This window comes from Bos indicus x Bos taurus, chromosome 6 (assembly GCF_003369695.1).
Source record: "Bos indicus x Bos taurus breed Angus x Brahman F1 hybrid chromosome 6, Bos_hybrid_MaternalHap_v2.0, whole genome shotgun sequence".
NCBI classification, from domain to species: Eukaryota; Metazoa; Chordata; class Mammalia; order Artiodactyla; family Bovidae; genus Bos; species Bos indicus x Bos taurus.
Window position 1 is genome coordinate 95,503,454 of NC_040081.1, and position 27,454 is coordinate 95,530,907.

At 37.5% G+C, this 27,454-nt stretch overlaps 1 protein-coding gene across 2 annotated transcripts in view; it reads right to left on the bottom strand.

Moving 5' to 3' along the window:
• PRKG2 (protein kinase cGMP-dependent 2) overlaps nt 1-27,454 on the bottom strand; it is a 125,808-nt gene that overhangs the window by 51,531 nt on the left and 46,823 nt on the right. The window contains exons 6-12 of one of the 2 annotated variants that reach the window (XM_027544868.1): nt 23,944-24,007; nt 15,538-15,615; nt 13,079-13,173; nt 10,064-10,132; nt 5,814-5,912; nt 4,179-4,332; nt 2,152-2,288 (exon numbers count right to left, since the gene is read on the bottom strand). In XM_027544868.1, the coding sequence (XP_027400669.1) occupies nt 2,152-2,288; nt 4,179-4,332; nt 5,814-5,912; nt 10,064-10,132; nt 13,079-13,173; nt 15,538-15,615; nt 23,944-24,007 (696 nt within the window). Of the gene's footprint in view, nt 1-2,151; nt 2,289-4,178; nt 4,333-5,813; nt 5,913-10,063; nt 10,133-13,078; nt 13,174-15,537; nt 15,616-23,943; nt 24,008-27,454 lie in introns of those variants that run through there. The other variant, XM_027544869.1, reaches the window with a different exon arrangement.

Genomic DNA, 27,454 nt, shown 5'->3' on the forward strand with positions numbered 1-27,454 from the left:
AGAAATTTGTAAGCAGTCAGTTTAGTGGGAAATGCTCTTGGGACCAACACCCATGGGGAGGAAGGAAGCAGACTTGGGCAGAGGGAGAGCTGGCCTGTAATTTTACAAAAGCCTCAGCTTCAAGGACCTGAACCATCACTCGATGCAGAATGTGCCTGGAGAAAGAGTATGGGGCCAGGTGGGTCTCTTTACCTCGGTGCAATGGCTGGAGAGAGAATTAGTCAGAGTCCCCAGCTGGCAAGACTCACAGAAGCTGGAGGAATGGCAGTCTCAATCCAGATGTGGGATGTGGGCAGGGCACCATATTACAATGCTGGGGGAAAGCAGTTTCTGGGTCTTACTCAAGAGATGCCCATGTCTCCCTAGCACCAGGCTAACGCAGACAGCAGGACAGCCGTACCATGTACAGACAGCAGAAGTAATCTAGGCAGTGTTTCGGTATGGGCTCTGGATCCAAGCTGCCTAGGCTTGAGTCCCTGACTGGCTATTCGTTAGCTAAGTGACATCAGCTTTCTCACTGCTCTTGTCAAACAAGGAAAATCATAACATTTATCTGTTTTATTTTGAGGATCATAACAAATGTATATTCATTTGATTACATATTGATTATATGTAATTATATTATTTATTTTATATAAACAATATAAATAAATTACAAGATACATATAAATTATATAATATAATGTAAATATGGCCTTCCTTGATAGTTCAACTGGTAAAGAATCTGCCAGCAATGCAGGAGACCTGGGTTCAATCCCTGGGTTGGAAAAAACCCCTGGAGAAGGGAATGGCTACCCACTCCAGTATTTTTGCTTGAAGAACTCCATGGACAGAGAAGCCTGGCTGGCTACAGTCCATGGAATCACAGAGTCGGACATGACTGAGCAACATTCACGTTTACCTTCAATATAAATATAATAATAATATAATATACACTTTAAATATATATATATAAGATATATATATTAATATTTTGCTTAGAAGACTGCCTGGCACATGTTACTTTCTCAATAATAAATGTTGTCATTAACATTTATTCTTAATATGAGTATTGCCCTACTCTATGCCAGCTACTTTGCAAAGGGCAGGAAATGAAAAAATGAATAAAATTTAATCCATGCCCTGAAGCTGTTCATGATAGTTTTTAATGAATTATTGATTAAAAGAGGGGAGGGACACATAGTTTATATAAAAATAATTGGATGACTTTATTGCCAGTATTGCCTGGGTTCAGACTTTTTTTTATCTTGAAAAAATATGGGTCTGAGAATATGGATAGGCAGGAAGACTCTCTCAAGGCATTTGATCAAAAAGCATAAATTCTCCTCATTACAGTGGCATTTTACCTCACCTAGAAATCTCTAAAACTACACTCTAGGGGCATGAAAATAGGTGTGAAAATATGTGCCTTAACTGGCTTACACCACTAACCCATGAATTCACAAGAGAGCCATGGCTTAGAATATGTTTCTGTTCTAAACTCTGGTCATAGCTACAGAAAGAACAGGAACTGTAGGGAAGTGTTTCTTCTGGCATCTGGCATTGCAAGGACCAGGCTTCCCCGTTGGCTCAGATGGTAAAGAATCTGCCTTCAATGCAGGAATCCCAGGTTTGATCCCTGGGTCGGGAAGATCCCCTGGAGAAGCGAATGGGAACCCACTCCAATATTCTTGCCTAGAGAATTCCATGGACAGATGAGCTTGGCTGGCTACAGTCCATGGGTTCGCAAAGAGTCAGGCACCACTAAGCAGCTGACAACTGCAGGGACCGGCTCCCGGCAGCCTAAATGTGTCCAAATGCCACTTTTTGCAGAAATTCAACTCAGCACGTCCCCTGAGGGGTTCTACATGAATCCTTGCTTCCCAATTCTGCATTAGGTCTGAATTAAATAAGTAATTCAATTTATTAAAACAATAATTTTATATTCACACACATACACACCCACACACACTTTCCTGGGGTTTACTCAAGAATAAAAAAATCTGGATTCTGATTTCAGTTCTCAGACTTCCAATATTTTATGTATTGTCGCTGTGACTAGGCTGGAGAATTCAGAGAAGGGCCTCCTCTTCCTCCTCTGTCCGCTTGCATAGAAGCACTCCAAAGAAGAACCTAAGATGCTAAAATTCTGGGAGCGAAACGCTCACTTACTTCACAATGAAGGGTGAGCATAGCTCTTCCAGGATCTTCTTTTCTGAGTAGACATGCTCCTGCTGCTTCGTGTCAACGATGTGCTTCTTCCTTATACACTTCATAGCAAAAGCAACGTTCTCATTTTTCACCTTAACCTAGAGGAGAAGAGAACGAGCCCTCAAAATGAACTTACTAGGAAAGATCTGCAATATCTATGTAAAACATGTGAACCAGCAGGAGTTCAAATCCTTTCACAGCTAAATAGCATGGAAGCTTTTCACCACTTTATCCCTCTAGAAGCTGAATTTTATCCAGGTGTACACACTTCCTTTTCATTGTAATTTCCAAAAGAATTCACATAGTTGGAACATGGTTCTAGAATGTTTGTATTGAAACAAGAAAAATATTCTAGTTGGAAGTTTGAGTGTATAGAAATCTCTTTGGTTCTGAGTATATGACATGAAAAGCTTGGTCCAGAATTGCCAAAAACTGCTCTTTTGTAATAGTCACTTTTTTTGAGTTTCAAATAAAACCTATTTAATCCACGATTCATATCTGTATGATCCAATCTGCTAGCCACTAGTCACAAAAAGCTATTTAATTTTAAATTGATTAAAATTAAAAATTCAGTTCCTTCATTTGCACTGTCCACATTTCAAAAGCTCTCTAGTCACGTCTAGCCAGCAGCTACGCTATTGGACACGTGGATACAAACACTACCATCAGTGCAGAAAGTTCTATTGGAGACCATGCTTCAGATGGACAAATAGGATTTTCCTTTAAAAGGAAATTTTTAAAATTCAATAGGTATTTATTCAGATAGGCTTAAAATTCCATAAGCAGACTATCTTCAACAAATAATGAAATTGTGCAGAGTTGGTTGCTCCCTCAATTTCACTCAGAGTTTGCCACTAGTTGATGCCCAGACTTTCAAATCAATGGTGGGATTATTGTTTCAATTATTATTATCTAACCATATCAAAACAAACCTCAGCATTGTTAATTCAATCATTTGCCATGATTTTGATGAAAAATACAGCACATGGCTCTCTTATCCCTCCATATGGCATAAGAAACACTACAAACTCTCTGGCCTATTAAGAAATCATTTCTGCCCCTCTTTGACCAAAAGAGATGAAGTATTGACTTGGTGTAGAGTGTACTACTCGGAGTCTCCTGGTAGCATTTCAGATCGGCTCACACCCAGGCCACCCAGCAGATGGAGGTGTCATCATAGTTCCCAAGGTTAATGGACAGTGAATGGTTACAGATCTGCTGGGCAAGGAAGGGCTCAGAAGTCACCAAGGGTTCAGCATTATCTCTACCCAGTAAAGTCACAGGTCACCGTTCCGTAGTTTCCTCAGAGCATCTGACTGCACGGCTCTGCTACTCTTTAGAAGCCAATTATAAAGCTCAGAAGGGTGTGATACGGAAGACGCAGCTGAAATCAGACTATAAATTCCCAGCTGTCTTGATCAGCACTACAGAAGGCTGCTCTTCAAACACCTCCTTGCATTCAACTTCTTTTTTTTTTTAATTTGGATAGAAAATTTTGAGCAACCCAAAAATAGGAACATGAAAGCCAAATACAGACATGGCAGAGGAATTATTTAAGAAATGAAACTACGGTATTAAAGATTTCATCTCTGTGACCCTTTCACTGGACACATTTTTGTTTGCTTTATATAGAGTTAATGCATCATGAGTATAAGTATACATAAGTGTTACTGCTAAGAAATACACATTTTATGTTTTATAGCCTCTGGGGAAAGTTACTTGGTACATTCTGCAATAGCTGCCCTCAAGAAAAAAAGTCACAAAAGGATGTGGCATAGCAGCTGAAATAGCAGCTATATTATTACAAGTTATTTAGTAGCACACACCCACTATTATAAAATAGAGTGAAAACTGTACTCTCAATTATAGTCCAAAGTAACGTTTGGATAGCAATAACAATGCATATATTCCTCCAAGATACACTGGAATACAAAACAAAACAAAAGTCAAAAGGCTTCTCTCAGATGCTTGAAACGTAAACCCCTTACAAGCTCAACTCTTCCGAACCCACCAACGCCCAGTGTTGCGATAATCTCAAGGTTCTGGAAGGGGGATGATGAGGAAAATCTGGCCACTTTCTCCTTCAGTTGAATCATCTCCAAAGAGAGTGCTTTGGACAGCTTCCAGCTAGACATGGATCTCCTGTATGAGAAAAGCGAAACTTTACATACGCTCCCTTAGGCAAAGCAGGGGTCACAGCACACATAAATCCCACCCTTACATCAGTCTTATTTCTGCCAGTAATTACTGCCCATAGTTGCCATAGAGTTTATCTCAACTTTTATAGAATCAGATTCAGTTACATCTGGGGAGAGAATCAACAGAAAATACAAATATAAAACAGATACACTCACACACAATAAAAAAGACAAATGTCAGACTGAGTCAGTGAGTGGTAAAAGTAGGTGAATTGTGTGGTATTTGAGATACATCTCAATAAAGCTGTTTAAAAAACAAAGAGTCAATGAGAGAAAAGAAAACCAGAAAAGAGAGCCATTTCCTTTGCTGCACCTACACGATGACACTGCACTGAGAATCTTTGCCGTATTTTGCTATTTTTGTTAGATTTCGAAGATTTCTCTGGCTGAACCAGAATAACTGCTTTGGGAAACATGAAAAATACATTTCTTACTTTACGCTTAAGTATTGTTATTTGGAAATACTCATTTTCCCCTCTTAATTAAAGTTTACTGCTCTGGGTTATATATTCATGAACCATTCTTACTACAAAAGATCTTTGGCACAAAAACTGCAAACATATTTCCTGCAAGAAAAAAAAATATGCAGTCTGCCTGAATGCTCTAATTAAACTCAAATATCAGTCTTCCAGAACTTTTGCCTCTTCAACTTTAATGGTACTGTCTGGTGAATACATGCTTAAGTATTCATTCTGCAAAATGTTTTAGCAAAGAATTTTCAAATAATTTTAATTCTACAAAGATTTTTTTTCCCTATGAACCAAAAACTATTTTCGTCAGTATTACTACATTTAGAACCCAACACAAAACCACTTGGGCAATAAATAGCTCTCTTAATTTTTTAAAAATATTTTTTTGATGTGGACCATTTTTAAAGTCTTTGTTGAATTTGTTAGAATATTGTTTCTGTTTTATGTTTTGGTTTTCCAGCCGCAAGGCATATGGGATCCTAGCTCCCTGGCCAGGGATTGAACCTACACCCCTTGCATCAGAAGATGAAGTCTTAACCACTGGACTGCCAGGGAAGTCCCACTCCCTTATATTCTGAAATAAGCCAGGTGCTGAATGCTATGCTGTTCCTTGGAATTCCTGTTTGATTTCCATAAGCAAGAGAGACTTCCTTTCTGAATTAGTATCCTTTTGAACCAAGTCACCAGTCAATGTAAAGAACTCTTTGCCAAGGCCTCCTATCAGGAAATTTCTCCCAAACATTACTACTCATCACCAAAAATAAGAAAATACTTATAGACTAAAATAATACCTACACTAGAGGTAATTGGTATCCTTTTTGTGGAAGAATAATTTAAAACAACTCCCCCAAATTTTCTAGTGACAACACACTAGAAGTTACCAATCACACCCTTCAGTTCCCTTCTTCATCAACTGCCAGAGTCACATCCAGCTTAGAAAAACATCTCCACTTACTTCGCATGTCTTTTTTCATCATCCCGGTTCAGGTTTGCCACATACCCTTCAAGATATTTCTGGAGTTCTTCAAAAGTCCCCACTGTTTGGTTGAATGTTCTAAATGAATGAAATGAATAAAACAAAATAAAAAGCTCAGGGCTGACGGTTAACCACTGCAACTTGCCATTCTTCTTCAGCTGATGAAAGCCTATTTGTATGGTTACTGAAAACTTTGCAAACTATTTTTCAATAACTTATTTACATTCAGGTTGCCATCACATGTAGATATAATAGTTATTGGAAGTTACATAATTGATACCATGAGTTTCTGAAAGCAAAGAGGCTATCAGTGAGAAGAGACATTTCTGTAATTTTCTGCCTTGTGGTTCAGATTTACCAATATTGTTCTTTGTTTTTAAGAAGATTGTGGAAAGGAAATAGGCTACATGATTTATGTACTGGGAGGTGAGTTTGGGGGAGAATGGATACATGTATATATATATGGCTGAGTCCCTTAGCTGTCTATCTGAAACTATCAAAACATTGTTAATAAGCTATACTCTAATACAAAATAAAAAGTTAAAAACAAACAAAAAAACCCCAAAACAATGATTGACTTGTTACTGTAAACAAAAACAGTATATCATGAGCTTATGAATTAATAAACATTCAAAAAATACTTTCTAAAAAAGAGAGTGAAAAGGAAATAGGCTACATGATTCGATTACTACATCAACAGGTTACATGCATTACAGATTTTTATAATTTGCTTAATCAAATTAATCTATTTATTTTTAAAATCAAAAATAAAATTTACCTCTTCTTTGGCCCTAGATACTACTACTTATTTTATATTCCTAAATGATTAAGTCCAAATATTTTACCTTAATGGTTCTCCGAGGCTCAGCCAACATCTTTCCCTTGACTTCCCTCCCCTCAGGGATCACAGGCTTGTTACTGGTCCCATCTAATCACCTTGTCTCCAGTTCCCCATCTCTGGGAATTCTTACATAGGGAACTGCCCATGAGAAAAAAATAGTCTCCTTCCTCACCTAACAAATTTATCTTCTGGATTATTCTTCCAGTGCATCCCGCACTCCACACAATCTACCTTGATTCATCATTGCCAGGGTGGTGCTCTTCCCCACGAAAACCAGTATCCTTCTAAAAACCATGCTTTACGCACCCCAGTAAATCTTAAGCTCTTGGACTTAACAAAATGAAAGGAATGAAAATTTACCTCAAGCTACCTAAAACTAATAAACCTTATTAATGTACTGATGCCACATACTGCCTAGCCCTGAAGACCTCTATCCACATTTAACTGATCACCAACCTATACTTACATTATTAAGTATATCTATTTTTCTTTTTTAGAGTTTTTGACGGGAGCCATTTTTAACATTTTTACTGAATTTGTTACAATACTGTTTCTGTTTTATGTTTTGGATTTGTGGCCATGAGGCACATAGGCTTTTAGTTCCCCAGCCAGGGATCAAACCCACACCTCCAGTAATGGAAAGTGAAGTCTAAATCATTGGACCACTATGGAAGTCTGGATATTTTTCATTCCTCATTCAGATCTACTCTCTTCTCTACCCTGCTCTGGGAACTGTCCTTTGCTGACTAGAGAAGTGAGAAACAAAACAATATTATTTCAAATTTCCAAGGGTTGAAATTTTCAAGTAAAAGTAAATACTTCTTGTATATGTCACCATTACCTTGCTATGAAACTAACTGAAGGATTGTTGTAAACAAATTTTATGTTTTAACTGCAAGTGACATTGGTGTCAGAGTTCTCTAGAAAATCTCTGCAAACTAAAGCCAAGTTTAAACAGCTACAACATTCCAGTTGTAACTTTCAAATATGTATTTTTAAAGGAGATGAATTAGAAAAGAAGAAATAAAGAGGCATAGGCTTTCAGCCACTACATTGCATTGCAAGGATGGTGCCCTTTATTCAGACAACATCTGAATCATTTCCTGTATGCCAAGGACTCTGTCAAATGCTGGCACAGCAACAGCAGTGAACAAAGTAAATGCTTCTGTTCTCATGAAGGAGCTGAAGTGTGGGAAGACAGATGCTAAACAAAGCCATCACATCAAGTGTGAACCATGGTGTGAGGGCACTATGGGAAAATTATCATGGGATCCTAATCTAGCCTTATAAGTGATAACTACAATGATCATACAATTGATCATCCAAAATGAATGCTTTTCAGAGTGAATGGGACGGCCAAAATATTAGAATAACCAGAACTGTCCCAGGAAATACAGAATGTAGGTCAACAGTCATACCTGATGTCCAGTTTCTCTCACACACAGAATAAATTCATGTAACTTTTAATGTCTCACTGTGTCTAACAGGTCAGTACCTTGTATGTTATAAGAATCTCAACTATGCATATGTAAATTATGCATTTGAAAAGTATATGTTTCCAAATAATTTATAAAATCTATAAAAACCACTCAATCTTTATATGGATTATGAATACATGAGATATTGCACAAACATTTGGTTAAGTGACTACAATGAATTTTTAATCCTAGCATTTCAGAGCAATTCATAAGATCTTACCACATACACACAGCTATAGCTCTTTAGTGCACACATGTATTTTTAAGGAACTCATACAGAAAACAATGCAATACCATATCAATGTATTTGAGAGCTGCCAGCAAAGATTACCTTCATCTGAACATACCTGCACTTTCTAACCCCATGCCTTTTTATTTTTTAAGTTTTACTTCACCTGGAAAGACTTCTACATTTCCTCTTGGCCTAGAATTTTAAGCCCCAATTTCACACTTAAAAAATAAAGTAAAACTTTTCCCACTTCACTGTACTGTGACTGCTTCTCTTTCTGAACACATGCTGTGGGAACCTAATGGCATGGTGGAAAGACTGTTAAAAGGAACTAGAAGACCTGGGCAGGAGCCTTTGCTCCATTTCAGATGACACTGTTGGGGCAGTTCTTGAACCGACCTGAACTCACTTTCCTTATCTGTAAGGGAAAGATTAAAGAAACTCAAAGTGATACTAAGAATTGTTATTCTATGTGTAAAGATGAATGTTAACTAGACTTACTGTAGTGATCATTTTGCAATATATACATATATTGGATGATTATGTTGTACCCCTGAAACTAGTATAATGTTATATGTCAAATATACCTCAATTAAAATATAATTAAATAAAAATTGTTAATTGTTTAGGCATGTTATAGTATTGTGGTCATGTACTACAAATAACACTTAGCTTTTAGAGATGCTACTAAAATTCATAGAAGAGATAATTTTATGCTTCTGATTTGCTTGAAAATAGTATGGAGAAGATAGGAAGGAGATGGCAAAGCAGTACAGGTAAGGTTTTAAATGATAATCGCTATACTTGCATGACACAATATCATCTTATTTTTTAATATGTTTGAAACTTTTCATAATAAAAAGATTTTATAAAATAATCCAAAGTTCTTTTCAGCTCTAAATCTCTATGATGCTATGTTCAATAAATAGTGTATTTAATTAGCAATCACTTACATACTCCTGTGACACTCGTCATTATCCTATTTCATATCAGCATTTCATAACAGTATGCCCTGTTTCTTTGACTACAGGTGGCCTAGCCCTGGTATACTTGAATTTCCTTTTTTATATCTAGATTTATATCAACAAATATCCAACTGATTAATGACAGATTGAAGGAGTCAGATTCAAATATGATTCGAAGTGAGTTAAGGACACAAACTGAGATATTCTAAAAAATAACCTCAGACACTTAGAGATGAATGTTGACACACATCTCTTCCAAATTACTACAAGTGTTAAAACTTCTCTGGAAATACATCTAGCTAATAAGCATTTCATATTTTGAGAGAGATAGGTTTTGTTAAATTTTTGACTGCTTAGAGCATTTTACAAATAAATTATGAAACTCTTCAGTGTGTGGTGTGTGGAAAAATCCATGAGTCCTAACAAGCTTGTTTCTCTGGAAGATGCAGAATTTAAATCAGTCTATTGCTGATATTTATGTACAAACTCTGCTCACAAAATATTTAGCCCGTCAGCATCTGCCGCTGCCACAGACAGATTCAGATCAGAAGGCCTGGTTCCTTCCCATGAATTTTAATAGAATGTCCTCGCAGCTGAGGATTGGCCAGCGTTTCCAAATGGTGATGAATGGGAAGACAGATGGGCCCTTGGAGTAACAGAAGGCCGAGTCTTCAAAGGTGGCAATTGCCGGCATTCTCTAACATCAGTATACTCACTCTCGATCTATAACCAGGCATGCGACATCATTTTCCTCAGCGATAATGTTAGCTGATCTGACATCTTCACTGCAGACAAAAACAGGAAAAGTCAATTTTCTAGTGAGAAATTAGACATCTATTTTTATTAGCGAATCTGCGACTGATATGAAACACCATCACTTAAACCTTCCAAAGATGATGTGTTTCTGTAACATCATAATTTACACTCCACCCCTTCCCCCCCAAAAAAGGATTTGAAATGTGTCCTAAAAATATGATGTGCACGAGGAATCCAGAGGAGAATAAGATAAATGCTCTGGGAACGTCAAGGAGTCAGTGAGCGCAACCATGTATGGAATTTCATTGTGTTCTGTGCCAGTGCAACTAAAATAGCTCTCCTGTGATCAAACAGGAACTGCTAATTAATAAGCAGCCAAAATTGAAATGAACTGATCAAAGAAATTTATAAGAAAACCCTTAGTGAGTAATTTATAATGAACCAAACAAGAAGAAAACCCAAAGAAAGTGCCATATCACCCAGTGAATTAAAGAAATATTAAAACCTTTCATTTTATAGTCTAAGATGTACAGTTTCCATGAAAATCCCTGAAATCAAAACCTGTCTTACAATTGACAGTGAGTCAGAGTGTAATTAATAGCTCTGTCTTTCTTTCTCAGGGGTGGACAATATATTAGTAACTCTTACTGTTGCTCCCTTAAATACAATGAGTTATGGCATATGATCTAATGATGGTAAATTTAATTACTAATGAATACCAAGGGTCAAGCATCAGAGAAAGTATTTCTGAAGGTACCTTTATTTATATTATTTTTCTTCCTCTATTAATCACAAACTAGAGACCCCGAGGAAAGGTACATCCATATGATACCCAGTGCTCTGAAAGTTATTGTATTTAAGGTAGCCTATAGCAGCAAGCATATTAAGACTGCTTTTAACAACTTCACAAAAAATGGCATCACACAAAGTAGAGTTCCCTCATCTTCCATTAGTGACAGGACAGGGAAGACTTTGACAGCCTATCTCTCATTCCACAGAGGTCCCCTATCCACATCACTGGCTTCCAGAGACTTCAGACATAACCCACAGCCCCTCCCAAGTTTACAGGGTCCTAGGTAGAAAACATTGGTGAAAACATTTCAGCTTAATGTGCTTTTGAGTTGGGAGCTGAGTAGCTTATTCTCGACTTGTATGTGTGTAGATATCTATACAGATATGATCCTGGAGATTGGTCAATTATTTGATTTGTAAGTTCAAAAAAAAAGAGGCATGGCATCCTTTTCACTTGTCAGTGTCATGATTTTGACTAGGAATATCCTCTACAAAAAGTTTATAAATATTAGATGTTTACAAATACATATATGTTTCTTTCATAATAACTGTGTAAGTGTCATAGATTTATTTTTGCACATAAAATGCTGAAGGAACTCCTGGGGCTATTTAACATCAAATCATGGAAATACACAGAATATAAGGAATACTGAATCAGTCAGTGGCCCTAAAGAGAGACAGCATAAAAATACACAAAAATGAAAAAAATATATGTATCCAACTGTCCTTCTCATTGACTCTAGCTTTACGTTTTAAATGCTTTGGGGAGCAGAGTGTCTTTATTAAATATAAATTCCCATGTTTCTCATGGGAAAATACTATAATTGGCTGGCTGCAACAGAGAACATAAATTATTTCAGATCCAGCATAACCAGACAGCATTTTTCCTTTCAAAGAGTTATTTTGAGTCTGTGGTGTATTTATAAAGTTCTCTGCACTTTTAGTACTTTTGCTTTAGTAATTTAGACTTTAGTAATTTTGCTTGGGGGTATGACAAAAGTAATGTGCTAATGTTAAGAACAAACACATTGAAGTCTTGAATAATATTACATGATTGTATTACGAGTGTATTCATATTCTGTCATAAAAAAGCAAACAAGAAAAGGATTATTTCCCTGTTATTGAAACAAGTTCATTACCAGCTAGAAAACGGAAAACAAAAATTCAACTTGTCTTTAAATTCAATTTTTAAATTGTTTACAAAATAACCATAACTTAGCTTACTAAGTTTTTAAGTAGTTTAATTTTCTTTAAAAACTAAGAGCTTTATGATTTTTAAAGAATCAAATTTGTTTTCAGGTAATTTATGAAGATTTTTTCATTGCTCTGTACTTAATGTAATCCTAACATGTCAATCAGCAGAACTTGTAGGCTTCACAGACAAAAATTAAAAAGGAAGAAATGTGAGCAGAATGCTACTCATTTTTATAAGCATAAAGATGAAATAAAAAGTATTTAGTAATAACAAATTTTAAGTGTTTCCTTAACTAATTTCAAGCATTCATTTAAAAACATGTAGTTAAAAAAAAGTGTGTTGTTCAAAATTCTAACTTGATCTTTTATAAAGTTATTTAAGAAAATTTTTTTTAGACTTGAGGTTGTTTTCTGAATTTCAGGAAGCACATAATGCCTTCTGAGACATTTGATTAATCTTTACAAATGTTTTTCCATAAGTTAGGTCAACAGTAAATAAACTCATATCTCAAAAGGCCAAAGGTTCAGGTAGAAATGTCAAATACACTATTTTGAGCTGTTTTTAAAACTTCCAAAATAAGCCTATAAAAATCCTTGAGAAAATATTACTTTTGACATAATGATTTAAAATCACAAAAATATGGGAAGTCATTATTTGATCATTTTTAAAGGGTAAAACAGGAATATATAAAAACACGTTCTTACAGGAAAATTAAAATTTTCACTTTCTTTCTCTCTTTTAAACTAAAAATTCTAATAGAACACCAATTTTATTTTCACTAGCAAACTTAGATTTCCTGAATTTCTTCCTCTGGAAAATTAGGACACTTATTTCCTGCTTAACAATGAAATTTTAAGAAGTCAGTAAAATTGCCATTTATTTCCTTGATAATTGGTAGCTCTATTTGACAACTCTACATGGGTAAGAAGTACACATGTAAAACAACCAAAGAATTATTTAAGTGTGGTATACAAATTCATGAACTCACCTGATAAGAGCTTTTTCTCCAAAATATTCTCCTTTCTGCAGTGTTTTTATTAGCTGTGGTTGATCATGGCCTTCAGTACTTTGAGTGACTTTTACCTAAATGATGTCAAATAATATAAGAAAAGAGAGAGAGAAGAAGAAAAAAGGAGAATCTGAACACATACCCATTCAACCAGACTCTCCTGAGCCATATAAACTTGACTCAACAAGGAAAAAAAGACAAGTCTTTGCTTTATTCTTGCAGTAGTTACAATCATCTAACTATAGTCATTTCATTTGGGTGGACTGAGAAATCCTGTGATTCAACACAATCAAATGACTCCACCTTTTGTAAGAGGAAGGTTTCATTCAAATCTCACTGCTCAAACTATTTTACATGAATCCAGTTATTTCTTCCTAGGGATACTCAAGGAAAATAATAATGGCCCTATGGGAAATTTATTTTTTCAAAAAACCAAACGGGGTTGACAAATCAATCAAGAATAAGACTGAATATCAGGAATTCTGAATCTCATGTTCCTGACTAACTTGATTTCTGTGTACCCTCTAAAACTGAAAGAAAAATGAGTATATGGAGGAGAGTCCACAACTTTCATGAGAGTCTCACTGTGATCCACAGTCCAGGAAGCCAGAGTCAAACAAAAACGTCAATATTCCTTTTTGTGGCTAGAATTATTCCAGTTCAACATGCTAAGAAGTGTTGCTTTGTCCTGGTTTGAAGTTCTGATGAACATTTATTAATAAATTTCAAAAAGTTTAAATGATAAATGCAATTTATTAACCAGAATTCTTTCAAACCATGAGGTCCAGGTTGGGGACAAATGATGAAAAGTGGTGCAGAGTGTTCAAGAGTTTCTGAAACTATTTTGTCAACTTTTTTCCATTGCTGGGGGCTCTGTCCAAAGTTCAACAACAAAGCAGTTTACAAAGGGCAGTGTCTAATGCTATGATGATAAACTCTTCCGGGGAAGAAAGAGTGTCAGTAAAAAGCTGACCCTTCAGAGACATAGATGCTTAAGATTTTATCCTTTTCTTCAGTATTTCACAAATGCTTTTTGTCTCTGAGGAACACTGCAAAGAGTCAACCTAGGAACAACTGGCAACATGTTATCCACTCAATATCTAGGTAAAGGAATATATTTCATCAGTTCAGTTCAGTTGCTCAGTTGTGTCCGACTCTTTGCGACCCCATGAATCGCAGCATGCCAGGCCTCCCTGTCCATCACCAACTCCCGGAGTTCACTCAGATTCACGTCCATCGAGTCAGTGATGCCATCCAGCCATCTCATCCTCTGTCGTCCCCTTCTCCTCCTGCCTCCAATCCCTCCCAGCATCAGTCTTTTCCAATAAGTCAACTCTTCGGATAAGGTGGCCAAAGTCCTGGAGTTTCAGCTTCAGCATCATTCCTTCCAAAGAAATCCCAGGGCTGATCTCCTTCAGAATGGACTGGTTGGATCTCCTTGCAGTCCAAGGGACTCTCAAGAGTCTTCTCCAGCACCACAGTTCAAAAGCATCAATTCTTCAGCGCTCAGCTTTCTTCACAGTCCAACTCTCACATCCATACATCAACGCTGGAAAAACCATAGCCTTAACTAGACAGACCTTTGTTGGCAAAGTAATGTCTCTGCTTTTCAATATGCTATCTAGATTGGTCATAACTTTTCTTCCAAGGAGTAAGTGTCTTTTAATTTCATGGCTGCAGTCAGCATTTGTGGTAATTTTGGAGCCCCCCAAAATAAAGTCTGACACTGTTTCCACTGTTTCCCCATCTATTTCCCATGAAGTGATGGGACCAGATGCCATGATCTTCCTTTTCTGAATGTTGAGCTTTAAGCCAACTTTTTCACTATCCTCTTTCACTTTCATCAAGAGGCTTTTTAATTCCTCTTCACTTTAGTGTAAATATGTTGCATATATTAGTGCAAATTTTTCATCAGCATCTAAATCGACTTGAGCTGCTGTGTATGAATTCAAGTTCTCAATCATATTGTTCTATTGCATCATGCCTGCTTGTGCTGTCAGTTATCTAGTTCATTCTCTACCTGTTGTTTGTCTACCTGTGGGATAGGAAAATATTACAGCCCTCGATCTAGAACCCTTGGGCTGAGAATCACACAATCATAGCTGGAAGGGACCTTTAGAAATAATCCAGTCATTTTACACACAATGAAATGAGGTCCAAAGAAAGTCAAGTGACCTGACTAAGGTCACCAAGAAATTACTATTGCAGCCGGAACCCATGATAAGTCTCCTGTGGCCCCAAACCCAGTGTTCAGACCGCATCCCCTTCCCCCTCCTCCAACCCTCACTTCCCCAGGTGTCTTCTGAGCAGAAGCTCCGTTACCTGCTCAACGCAGACAGACAACTTAGGCTGCAATGCACAACACTGCTGCTTTTATGGCAAACAGATTTGAAATGCTTCTTTAGATTTACATTAAGCAAGCTTTCATTAATATTTACCTTTCCTTTTGCTAAAATGAAAAACGTACTTCCTTCCTCGCCCTCTCTAATAATGTAATCTCCTTTGTCATAGTATTCCTATTGGGATGAAAGAAAAAGAAAAGGTTAGATGCAGCAGAGATATACAGATGAAGACATAAATGAGACGAACATTCCATACCCATTTCTGCTATTTTTTGCTTACTGTAACTGTGATCTTCTTAAATATTGTAGTCAAAAGCCATGGAAAAGTAAGAGGACTTTTGCTTGTTTACCTGAATTTATGTTTATCTTTCACATACACACAAAAAATATTCACCTGGAATACTGTCAGGCATGGACACAGAAGACATGAAGAGAAATGAGAGCAAGGTAATTATCAGAGATACGCAAGTGAGCTTCACCCAAATAATCTAAATATAAGCTGTTGAGAGAGCTGCAACAATCTGAAACTGGGTCTAGAGTTTAGAAAAAGGGCAAACATTATCTTATAAACTGAAAATACTATCCCCACTGGGTATGGAGTAATATCAGTCTCAATTCTTATTCTTTCCAGAGCAATGGTTGGAAACATTATACGCAATCTATATGAAAGGAGCTCTTTCATATGGATTCTCTCCAAAGATTTATATTATGAAAGGTTGACATTAGAATTTTTTACATGTAAATTCTGTTCTTCAACAAAGTTTAAACTCACGAAATCTCAAATTATCACTTATTTCTTCGTTTCCCTCATATAAGTGTGTATAATCAGAGAATTTTGGGGCAGGGAAAAGTAATTCATCCACCTGTCAGACCAAAAGAGTAATTCAGTCTCTTAGAAAATACAAGATGGATTAAACTGTCCATCCCTACTTTCCTTTAATTTGATATTGCCTCAGAGTCATAGAACTAAGATGGATATCTTAATTTACACAAGCAAAAATGGGCTTATTTAATTTTTGTAAAAGGCATAAAGAACAACATAATAGCTCCCTTATTTTTCTTTTAGAGTTGAAAATAAAATCCAGACAACACTACTTTTGTGTCTGCTATATTTTAGTACCTTTTTTGGTTATTTACACTTAAAACAGATTTACACTATAGAATAAGTATTACTCCTGATACTAATAAACATGCCTTTTATTTACCTAGCACATTGTACGTTTTGCAAGACATTTCAATGTCTTGTGGTAGGAAGCACAGTATCTTCAGGGAAAAAGTACTTTCAAGCCATAGAAATATAGATTCAAATCTATATTCTATATTCAAATCTATATTCATTCAAAGTGATGAATTTCACTTTCATCAATCCACAAAATTCAAATAACATTTACTTTCAAAGACTGAGAGAATATAAGTACATTATTTTTCTATTGCATCTGTAAGAAAATAACCACATAGTGGCTTGGAACAACCTCCATTTATTATCTCAGTTTCTGCGGGTCAGAGAGTCGAGGCATGGTGTGGCTCAACAGAATTTCTGTGTTTTGGGTCTCTCAAGATTGAACTCAACGTGTGTCAGTAGGGCTGTGTTCCTTTCTGGAGACTCCAGGAAAAAACTTGCTCTCAAGTTTCATCATATTGTTGGCAGAATGTAGTTCATGGAGGTTGTAGAACATGGTTCCATTTCCCTGTAGGCTGTGAGCTGGGGGCTGCCTCTTAGCACCCAGAGACTTCTTTCCTGTCCTTTCATGGAGCCTGCTATGTTTCAGAACCAACAGTTGCACATGGCATTTTTCATACACTTGAAACCTCTCTGACTCCCACTTCTGCTGCATCTCTCTGACTCCAGCCAGGGAAAATTGTCTGCTCATAAGGGCTCATGTAATAATATTTGACCCACCTAGACAGTCAAAGGTAATCTCCCTATTTTAAGGTCCTAAACCTTAACTGGGCTTCCCAGGTGGCACTAGTGGTAAAGAACCTGCCTGCCAATGCAGGAGCCGTTGAGAGATGCAGGTTCAGCCCCTGGGTTGGGAAGATCCCCTGGAGGAGAGCATGGTAACCCACTCAAGTATTCTTGGCAGTACTCAGGGCTTCCCTGATAGCTCCGTTGGTAAAGAATCTGCCTGCAAGGCAGGAGACCCCAGTTCTATTCCTGAGTTGGGAATATCCACTGGAGGAGGGAAAAAGCTACCCACTCCAGTATTCTGGCCTGGAGAACTCCATGGACTGTATAGTCCATGGGGTCATAAAGGGTCGGACAGGACTGAGCAACTTTCACTTTCATTGGGCTTCCCTTAAGAGTCTGCCTGCAATGCAGGAGACTTGGGTTCTATCCCCGGGTCAAGAAGATCCCTGGAGAAGGAAATGGCAACGCACTCCAGTATTCTTGCCTGGAGAATTCCATGGACAGAGGAGCCTAGCAGGCTACAGTCCATGGGGTCACAAAGAGTCAGACACAACTGAGTGACCTTCACTTCACTTTACTTCACTAGAAACCTTAATTACATATTTAAAGTTGCTTATGCCATGTAACATAACACATTCATGTTCCAGGATTCAGGGTCTAGACACTTACTTTGGAGGAAGTCCATTTTCGCCTACCACCAGAAGTCAACTAAAGATAATAATTTTTGATGAATTAAAAGCACCTGAAACATAGCAAATGATTAATGATTGCTATGTTAAGGAGGAGGATGAGAATGGTTTGCTTAGCTGTTACTTAAATCTGACTTCAGTTTCCTATTCTGTCGAATTGAGATGCTATGATCTACCACTCCTAACAATGTGTGAGGACTAGGTGAGACAGTCAAGTTGGTGACTATTAATTCCTGTGAAAGAGGCTGTGAGTTGGTCATTAATGTTTTTCACAGGGAAACTGCATTCCCCAGCCTCCCTGCTATTAGCTGTGGCCACGGGATTAACTTCTAGCTGTAAGAGTCTGAATAGAAGTGACACATGCCATTTCCATGCCAAGCCCCTGATCCGTTGCAGACATGTGCCTTCATACTTGTGCCCCAGTGGCAATGGCATGACCAGGAGAGATCTTGGGAGAGGGACCGTGTTAAAGATGGCAGAATAGCCAGCAGCTAAAGTTCTTGAAGGATTCTGTATAGCCACCCAGGACCATTCTCCCTGGACTGCTATGTGGGCAAGAAACAAACTTCTATTTTACTTGGAAAATAATATTTTGAGTTTTTTACATCACAGGCTGCTTACTCAACTTTCTTATTTTAGCTCTATCACAAATGTTGACTCCATTCAAGCACGATTTTACTGTTGAGATGACTGTGATCCAGGAAGGTTGAGTGACCATGATACCTCAGTCCAGGCATCTTCATGAGAGAGCGAAGGTTCAGTTCTCTTTACTGAAACTGCTGGTTTTAGGGGTGACGTGGGACACACTCCTGTTTCAATCAGCCTGCTCTCAGTCTCTCCTGTTCCCTTCTCAATCCCAGCCCCTCTTACCCAAAAGGAATCGAAGGAATCTGGAGAGCTTCTGAACTGCTAATAGGCTGTTCCTTCAGTTATTATATAGCCTCTGGTCTGCGTGGATGTGCAGCTTTAATTTCTATCTGTCAGATAAACTAAGAGAGAAGCTAGAAAGGGAACACTGAGAAAGAGCTTTGTTGTTTCCTAAGCGGCAAGGTTCCTAACAGTATTTTTCCTAGTGATGGGTCTTTGTCACCCAAAACCATGGGAGGAAGATAAATAATACCTCCCAGTGTGTTGACAGTAACTTCATAGATCAGAAAAGGCTGGGGATGTAGGTCAGACCAAAAATATATAGTGGTAAGTACTGGCTACGATGCCAGACTGGCCAGTGTTTGTCAACTGGGGAGTGTAGCCAGTCTAGCCAGGGTGGTCACCAAGACCAAAAAGAGAACTGCAAACACTGTGGTTTATTGTCCTGCGGTTACACTGCAAAGGGTCCCTTAGAGGAGCAAGAAGCAAGACCCTACCCTGTGAAGCAATGGTTTTTGGACATTTTTTACTCTGGCCTACAGTGATTAAATACGTTTTACATGTATGCCCACATACACACATGTGAACATGGACACACACATTTGTATAAAACAAACATATTTGAACAACACTTATGCTTACTACTCGGATTTTTTAAAATTGTTCCTCTAAATTGATTTGATGACCTACTAATGAGTTGTGCCCCGCAGTCTAAAAAAGATGTTTTAAAAGAAGGTGTCTAAAAACCCTGAGAGTAGTTATTTAGTATTATGGTAAGACAGGAAAAAAAGGAAATCAATTCCAGGGCAAACTGAGAGGCAGAGGTCAGAAGAAAACATAAACAGCAACAGTTAAAGATGAAAGAGTTTTTTTATGTAAAGAAAATGCTCATTCTGTGATAGCAAAATGCTAGAGCCTGAGTGTCTGTAAATAGAAAATATGAAACTAGAATTAAAATCCAAGTTGATAGAAGGCAAAGACAAAGAAGAAAGCCTATGACTGCCTTAGCTTCTTCAGTGTGTGGCTTGAAATCTTCATTACAAATACTATTGATGATACACAGAGGTATGATCAGAAACACACACTTACCCACACACACACCCTGCATCATGTGACCATTTACCTAAGTTGATTGTTTAAAAAACTGTATACAGACTAGTAAAACCCATCACATTATTGTAAAGTAATTATCCCCCAATTAAAATAGATAGATTAAAATACACACACTATATTCAGTTATTTGGGTTTGTTACCAGCTGTTTTTTCGCTTGTCCAAGTTATTTATCTCAGAAATTTTAAATCAAACACATCTGGATCAGGTGAACCCTGTCAACCATTCAGGCATAATTTAGTGTCTGATGCCTTATCATAGCCTACAAAATGAAAACCAACAGCAATTTCTCCATTTGGGTGAACAGTATGGGATTTTGTAACTGAAACACTGAGAAAGCCCTTAGAGATGTGGTCTACCACGCCTTTATTTGATAGATGAGGAGACCTTGATCCCCACCACAATTGACGTCTGCAATGAACAGACACTTGACCACAAACCCTAATCTCCAGACTTTGGACTAGTTAACTTTCTCACCGAGCAGCCCAGACTTTAACTAACAGGTCCATAAACTGGCAAAATCCACAATTATCTCAACTTTCTTATGGTTCTGGGTGTAATCATTAAATTGAGAAAAAACTCACTGGCTTATGCAAGTGTTAGCAGGAAATATAAGAAAGGAAGATTAGACTTTCCAAAAATGATAAAAAATGGAAATCTTGTGAATGAAGAGGCAGACTGTGGCAAACCCAAAATACATGTATTCTTTTCATAATTTTAAACTTTAATAAGGCTAAAAATTGTATGGCTAAAGTGTGGATATCTGAGTCCTTACCCCAGAGTTTCTGATTCAGTAAATGTTGAGGTAGTATGTGGGAACCTGCCTTTTTTTATTGGAGGATAATTGCTTTACAATGTTGAGTTAGTTGCTGCTGTACAAGAGCGTGAATCAGCTACATGTGTACATATATTCCCTCCCTCTCAAGCCTCCCTCTCATCCCTTCTCCCCAATCCCACACCTCTGGATCATCACAGAGCACCAAGTGCAGGTCTCTTTGTAATACAGCAGGTTCCCACTAGCCATGTATTTTATACATGGTCGGAGAAGGCAATGGCAACCCACTCGAGTACTCTTGCCTGGAAAATCCCATGGATGGAGGAGCCTGGTAGGCTGCAGTCCATGGGGTCGCTAAGAGTCGGGCACGACTGAGCGACTTCACTTTCACTTTTCACTTTCATGCATTGGAGAAGGAAATGGCAACCCACTCCAGTATTCTTGCCTGGAGAATCCCAGGGACGGCGGAGCCTGGTGGGCTGCCATCTATGGGGTCGCACAGAGTCGGACACGACTGAAGTGACTTAGCAGCAGCAGCAGTGTATATTTCCATGCTCCTCTCTCAATCCGTCCCATCCTCTCCTTCCTCTGCTGCGCCCACAAGTCTATTCTGTCTTTCTGTGTCTCTATTCCTGTTCTGCAAATAGGTTCATCGGTACCATATTTCTAGAGGGAGTCTGCCTTTGAAGCAGCACCACTGGTCATCTGATGAAGGACAAGGACATTCCACACTCCCTACCCCCACCCCACTCTTACTACACCTCGTGTCATGAAAGAGCCATGTCAGAGTCGCAGTGCCAGGGCCACTGGGTCAAATTACCAAACCTCCATACCAAAAAATTAGGTGACTTTCCCATCCACCACACACTCAAGTCCCAAACTTCCTGGATCGATTGCCACCAGAGGAAACAGAAACTGTTCCTTCTCCTTTTATACTACACAACTGCCAGGGGCAGAAGTCACTTTGTCATTTTCATCATCATTAACAGTTACACTGCATCCAGAATCTGTGACATGTTTTAGGATGTACATCAGTTAACCCTTAAAACACACCAGTGAGTATGTTGCTACTCTTTCCACCCTCCTTTTCTCATTAGAACACGAGAAGAGGTTTAAAGGTGATGTCTGCTTCTAGAATTGAATGCTCTGGATGATTTATGCTAAAACAAGAAATGCTTTTGGAATACCACACATTCAGCCCATTTGGTCCAGGAGTTCAACAGACAAAGTCTTAACAAACTCATCAGATCTACTGGTTGGTGATGGGAAATTCTGATGCTCCCCCTGTACCCTCTGCACAAAAACTTGAAACCACCCAAATCAACTCCTAAATAGCACACCAGATTCAGCCTGCTTTTCTCAAAGATTATGGAGCCAGTTGGTGGGACAGCTGGCCCTGGAGTTCAGCAGGGGCTCTGTCATAACTCCAGTGCATTAGTGACTGGCTGCTGTCAGGACCCTGCTGATGGGTTATTAGTCCAAGCTATGCTGGTAAATTATGTACTTTTCTTAGCGCTAAATAGATCCCATGACTCCCTTGTTAATCACTTTCGAATTTGAGAATTTTCACACATTACAGAGACACATTTGTTTGCCAGGTATGAATAAAGAGCCCTTTATAAACTGTGCTGCTGTCTGCAAAGGCGAATATATAATAAAGCCTTTCTATGGTGTTTTAAATGATGAGACTTTCAAACTCAAACTGTGTGTTAATTAATACTAGGTTGGAGCCCACCCCCCACCCCCTATATATTCTGTAGCTATTGCCTGTGGCTGCTATAAATATGTCTAATTTACCATTTATTTTTAATGATACTAAATTTTAATATTTGCTGTCAGCATGGAATTCCCCTCTGGTGAATCTACTCTATTAGTATTATATTAAAAACAGATTTCCTCGGTTCACAAAAAAATACATGGCCTCTCCAGCTTTAAAAAAAAAACAACACTCAGAAATTAGGATGAATTATTAATTTGTAACATCTGTGATTGGGTTATGTTACACTGCGAAAATCCCATGAGATGCAGGCAAGCAGTCCTCTTGAAAATGACTTCATATCTGAGTGCTCTGGGGACACAAGGCCAGGCAATGTGTCACCATGGCCTGTCCCTGATGAATGGCTGGATGGGTTCCATGAATTGTAAATGGAAACATTACTGGTGTCACTTACACTTAAGGATGAAATGGTTGGTGTTCCCTTCTCAACAGATATTAGTTTACATTGTATATTGTGATTGACAGAGGCATGAATCTGTCAACAATCAGTCTGGAGGGGTTTTTTTCTTTTTGTCTCCCACTGAGAGCAGCTTTATAAAAGCTTAAAGTGGACATGTGATTCCTTTCCTATTCCGTACTACCTTTAAATTCCCTAAAAGCGATTTGGGTTTCAATGAAATTAACTACCCCCCCCCCACCAAAAAAAAGTTAGAAGTTATTTACTTTGAATATTAATCTCTGAAGAGGTTTTCATATAATGCATATTATTAGAATCCAAGGTACATGTCAGAAAAGCATTATTCACGAAAAGACTTGACTAGGCTTGGACTAGAACCAACCATCTGTGTGATCCCTAATATGAGCTTTTGAACACGTTCCAATATGCCTCTTTTCCCTAGATGTTAAAATAGGTAAAGTGCTTCTTAAGTGCAGGATTTGTTTGGTTTTTTTTTCAAATGTCTTTTCATAGCCTAGAGTTTTCAAGTATGGAGTATTTCATAGCTTGATTCGGAAGCTTGTCAGGAAAGTTCCAATAATATCCTTTCTCTACTCCATTACTAACTTATGCATCACTGACTCCTTCATACTAGGAATACTCTGTAAAGGACTGTGATGTTAATTGGTGAAAATGAAATGCCTCTTGAGTAAGGCAGATTAGTTTTATAAAACATACTAAAAAAGATTAAAATATGTAAATCTTTACATATGCAAATCCAATTTTCTTTTATATATTTCAGAAGAGTCCCTGAATCCCAATCGAGGCCCTTAATTCAGTGTGAGTTAGCCTAAAGTTTTTCTACTGTGAAAACGTTTCCTGGTTTCTGTAGACCAGTAATCACCATCTTTTCCTTTTTATTCATTTACAAGGTTAATAATGATGAGATTATACAATCTTTTAATGAAATATATTTTTTTTACTTTAAAATTTCTTACCACTTCCAAGCAGTCAATGATCTTGGTTAGTTTATCTTCAGGTAAATTCTTCAGCAAGGATACACTTCAAAATTAAAAAGAAACCTTTATTTAATTATCTTCCTGAATTAAACTACAAATATACACCTCTACATAGATTTATACATGCATTTACACAAATATTTTAATTTTTCCAAAGTAAACCTCCATATATATCATACATAACTGAATTTCAAAATTATATTGTAAATACACTGAAATTATACGATCACATAAAACAGCAGACATTTATCCTAGGCAAATAAAAATTGTAAGACGCCATGAAAGGAAAATGACTAAATTTTTTTTAGAGAAAAAAAAATGTTTACATTTATTGTTGGCTTTCAAAGTGAATCACATCCAGAAATGTGTTCCACATCTCAAAATCTCTTTTATTAGCATGAATAAGGTCCTCCACTTCCAGAGGAGGATCAGATTTTCATCTAAATCCTGTAATTAAGTTAAGACTGAATCCAGGGGGAACATAGGAATTAGCATGGAAATCATCTTTGATTATTAGTCATATTGTACAATCTTTTAAAATTAATGGTAGCCAGAGGCATGCAATAAGAACATTTTTACAGATAATAATAATAAACAGAGAAGGAAAAGAACATTGAAATTATTTGAAAAACAAAAATTCCACTCAGTATTATTAACTAATCAATATGCTTAAATTGTACTTTTAAAGAAATTTCTACTTTACCTATTTTCACTCAGGACTGTTGATAGAATTTCTGTAAAGTAAATACTTTTTTCTTACCATCTAAAATTTGACACCGCTAGGGAAAAAAATGATGCTCCTCCATAAATACACGATTGGGTCTGATTTTCAAAAAGAGAGGTCTAAGCTGATTCTTGCACAGTGCTTCAGGAGGCATGTATCCAGGAGCCGTGTCTAAGAACTTTTGCATCTGAATCATTTGTAATTGTGAAACACTGGAACACCCCCAGTGGTAGAGCAGTCAATGCACTGTGATTGAATCAGATGACAGAACTCTACAACAGAAGAAATGACCGCACTAACCAAGCATATGAACCTTAATAAAAGGAACTGAGTAAAAAAAGTGACTTGCAAAAATAATGCCAATTTTGTAAAATTCAAAACTAGGCTAAACCAAGCTACGGGCAAAATAATAAGAAATACCAAGTAGATGAACCTTAACAAAAGGTATTGAGAAAAAAAATTGACTTGCAAAAATAATACCAATTTTGTAAAATTCAAAAGTAGGCCAAACCAAGCTAGAGGCAAAATAATAAGAAATACCAAGGTTATGATTACCAAATTTCAGAATATAGACTAATCCAAGGAGAGGAGATACCCCAAGGAAGGCTAGAAAATGACCACAGGAGAGCATATGAGAACCCCAATAGCACTGCTAACTTTCTACTTATATTGGGCAGTAGCTTGATACACTCATTCTGTTATTATATCTTATAACTTACATATGTACTGCGCATCATTTGATATATGTCAAATATTTCATAACATGCTCAGTCACTCAGTAGGGTCTGACTCTTTGCAATCTATTTACAGTAGCTCGCCAGGCTCCTTCAGTCCGTAGGATTTTTCAGGCAAGATTACTGGAGTGGGTTGCCATTTCCTTCTCCAGGCAATCTTCCCAACCCAGGGATCAAACCCGCATCTCCTGTACTGCAGGTGGATTCTTCACTGCTGAGCCATCGGGAAAGAAGATGTAAATAGAAAAAGAGCTTGTTGTATATTATGAAGCAAACACAAATGTATTTCTCTAATATGTCTTCTTGCAGATGAAAGGTAAAAGGGTTAACCAGAACCTTTTTTTCTGTATAGTGGCATTTACTGTAAGGGAATGCTTTTTGTTCCTTTGGTTTAATTGATTAACACATGCCAATCATGAAAGTTCTAATTCTGGTCCAAACTGGGATCTATAATGTTAGTGAAAAATATGTCCTATAAGCTTGTCACCCTTGGGGGTTGGTAAGGAAATTCATATGAGAAAAAGTCTTTAATCTGTCTCCTATCTATGAAGGCAGAGATTAGATTTGTCTTGTTCACCACTGGATTCACAGTGTTTAGGCCTGGAATACGTATTGGTTGAAAAAACGTATGAATGAGATAACAAAAAGAAGAAAGGAAAGTAAAAAGGAAGGAACGTGCACTAGTAAATTCTCTTGAGTTCCTTCCACTGAGGCAGAACATAGTAGATTTCAAGGGAACGAACCACTATTGCCTAGTGGCTCAGGTTGTATCTCAGACATGATGCAACCATAGACACTGGTTTATTTATGTATCCCCGTGTGGCCCTTGCATTAGTTTTAAATACAGACCTGTGTTGCTCAGTTGCTGGATTTTGAGATAACCTGTGGCTCAGACAGTAAAGAATCTGCCTGCAATGCAGGAGACCCAGGTTCAATCCCTGGGTTGGAAAGATCCCCTGGAGAAGGGAATTGCAACCCACCCCAGGATTCTTGCTTGGAGAATTCCATGGACAGAAGAGCCTGGTGGGCTACAGTCCATGGAGTGGCAAAGAGTCAGAAACAGCTGAGCAACTAACACAAATACTCAGGTAGACCCCACAACCTGATGGATAAGGTGTTGATTAGCATATAGGTAAGGCACCTGCTTGTCATTACTGCAGCTCTCTTGCAGGAGTCATTATTGTGTCTGGGAAAGAATATCAAAGAGAGTCCATATGAAAAACCTCAATGTTCTACTGATTAACAATGCCTCTGTTCAGTATTCACTGAGTCCTCACTATGGGCTAGGCACTGCACATTTCTAAAATCATTGACTCTGCAGGATAGTTATGCAAGATAAACTTAATTATACTTAAGAAGAACTCAGAATTTGTTTTTGGAAAGTGCAGGATATTTTATTGTTATTATCACTTATTACAGGTTACATATTGTTACAGTACACATAGCAGCTTCAGAGACGGTCAAATCTCCCCCAAAACACACAGAAAGATTTTAAATAAGAAACTTATACTTGCCAAAAAATGCTTTTAATGTGCTGCTGACTTTTTTTTTTAGCTAAATAGGTACTTGTTTCTCTATAATTTAATCCGTCCGAGTAGTTGGGGGTTCAGAACAGTTTACAAAACACATATGTTTCAAGGCTCCATGTCATGATGGCAAGCATAATAACATTTTTGGCAAGTTAATTTGCTACAAATAATAGTAATTTGGAAGATAGTGTTTCTATGCCAATGAGAAAATGTCTCAGGTAAAGCAAATAAGGACAGTAAAATAATTTAATATTATTTTAAGCAAAGCATTATTACCTTTTGTTATTGACTTTCAAATTATAAGATATCTTTAAAAGTCAACTGAGCAACCCAAATGAATATTTTAGGAATTTTTTGGACATTATTCTATACTATGTGAAATGACTCCATCAACACGAAGGGCAAAATTAGCAAGAGAAATAAACCAGTGAAAAGGCTAATGGGAATGAAACACAAATTTTCATATATAGTGGCACTTACTGCAAGAAAATACTTGTGTTCCT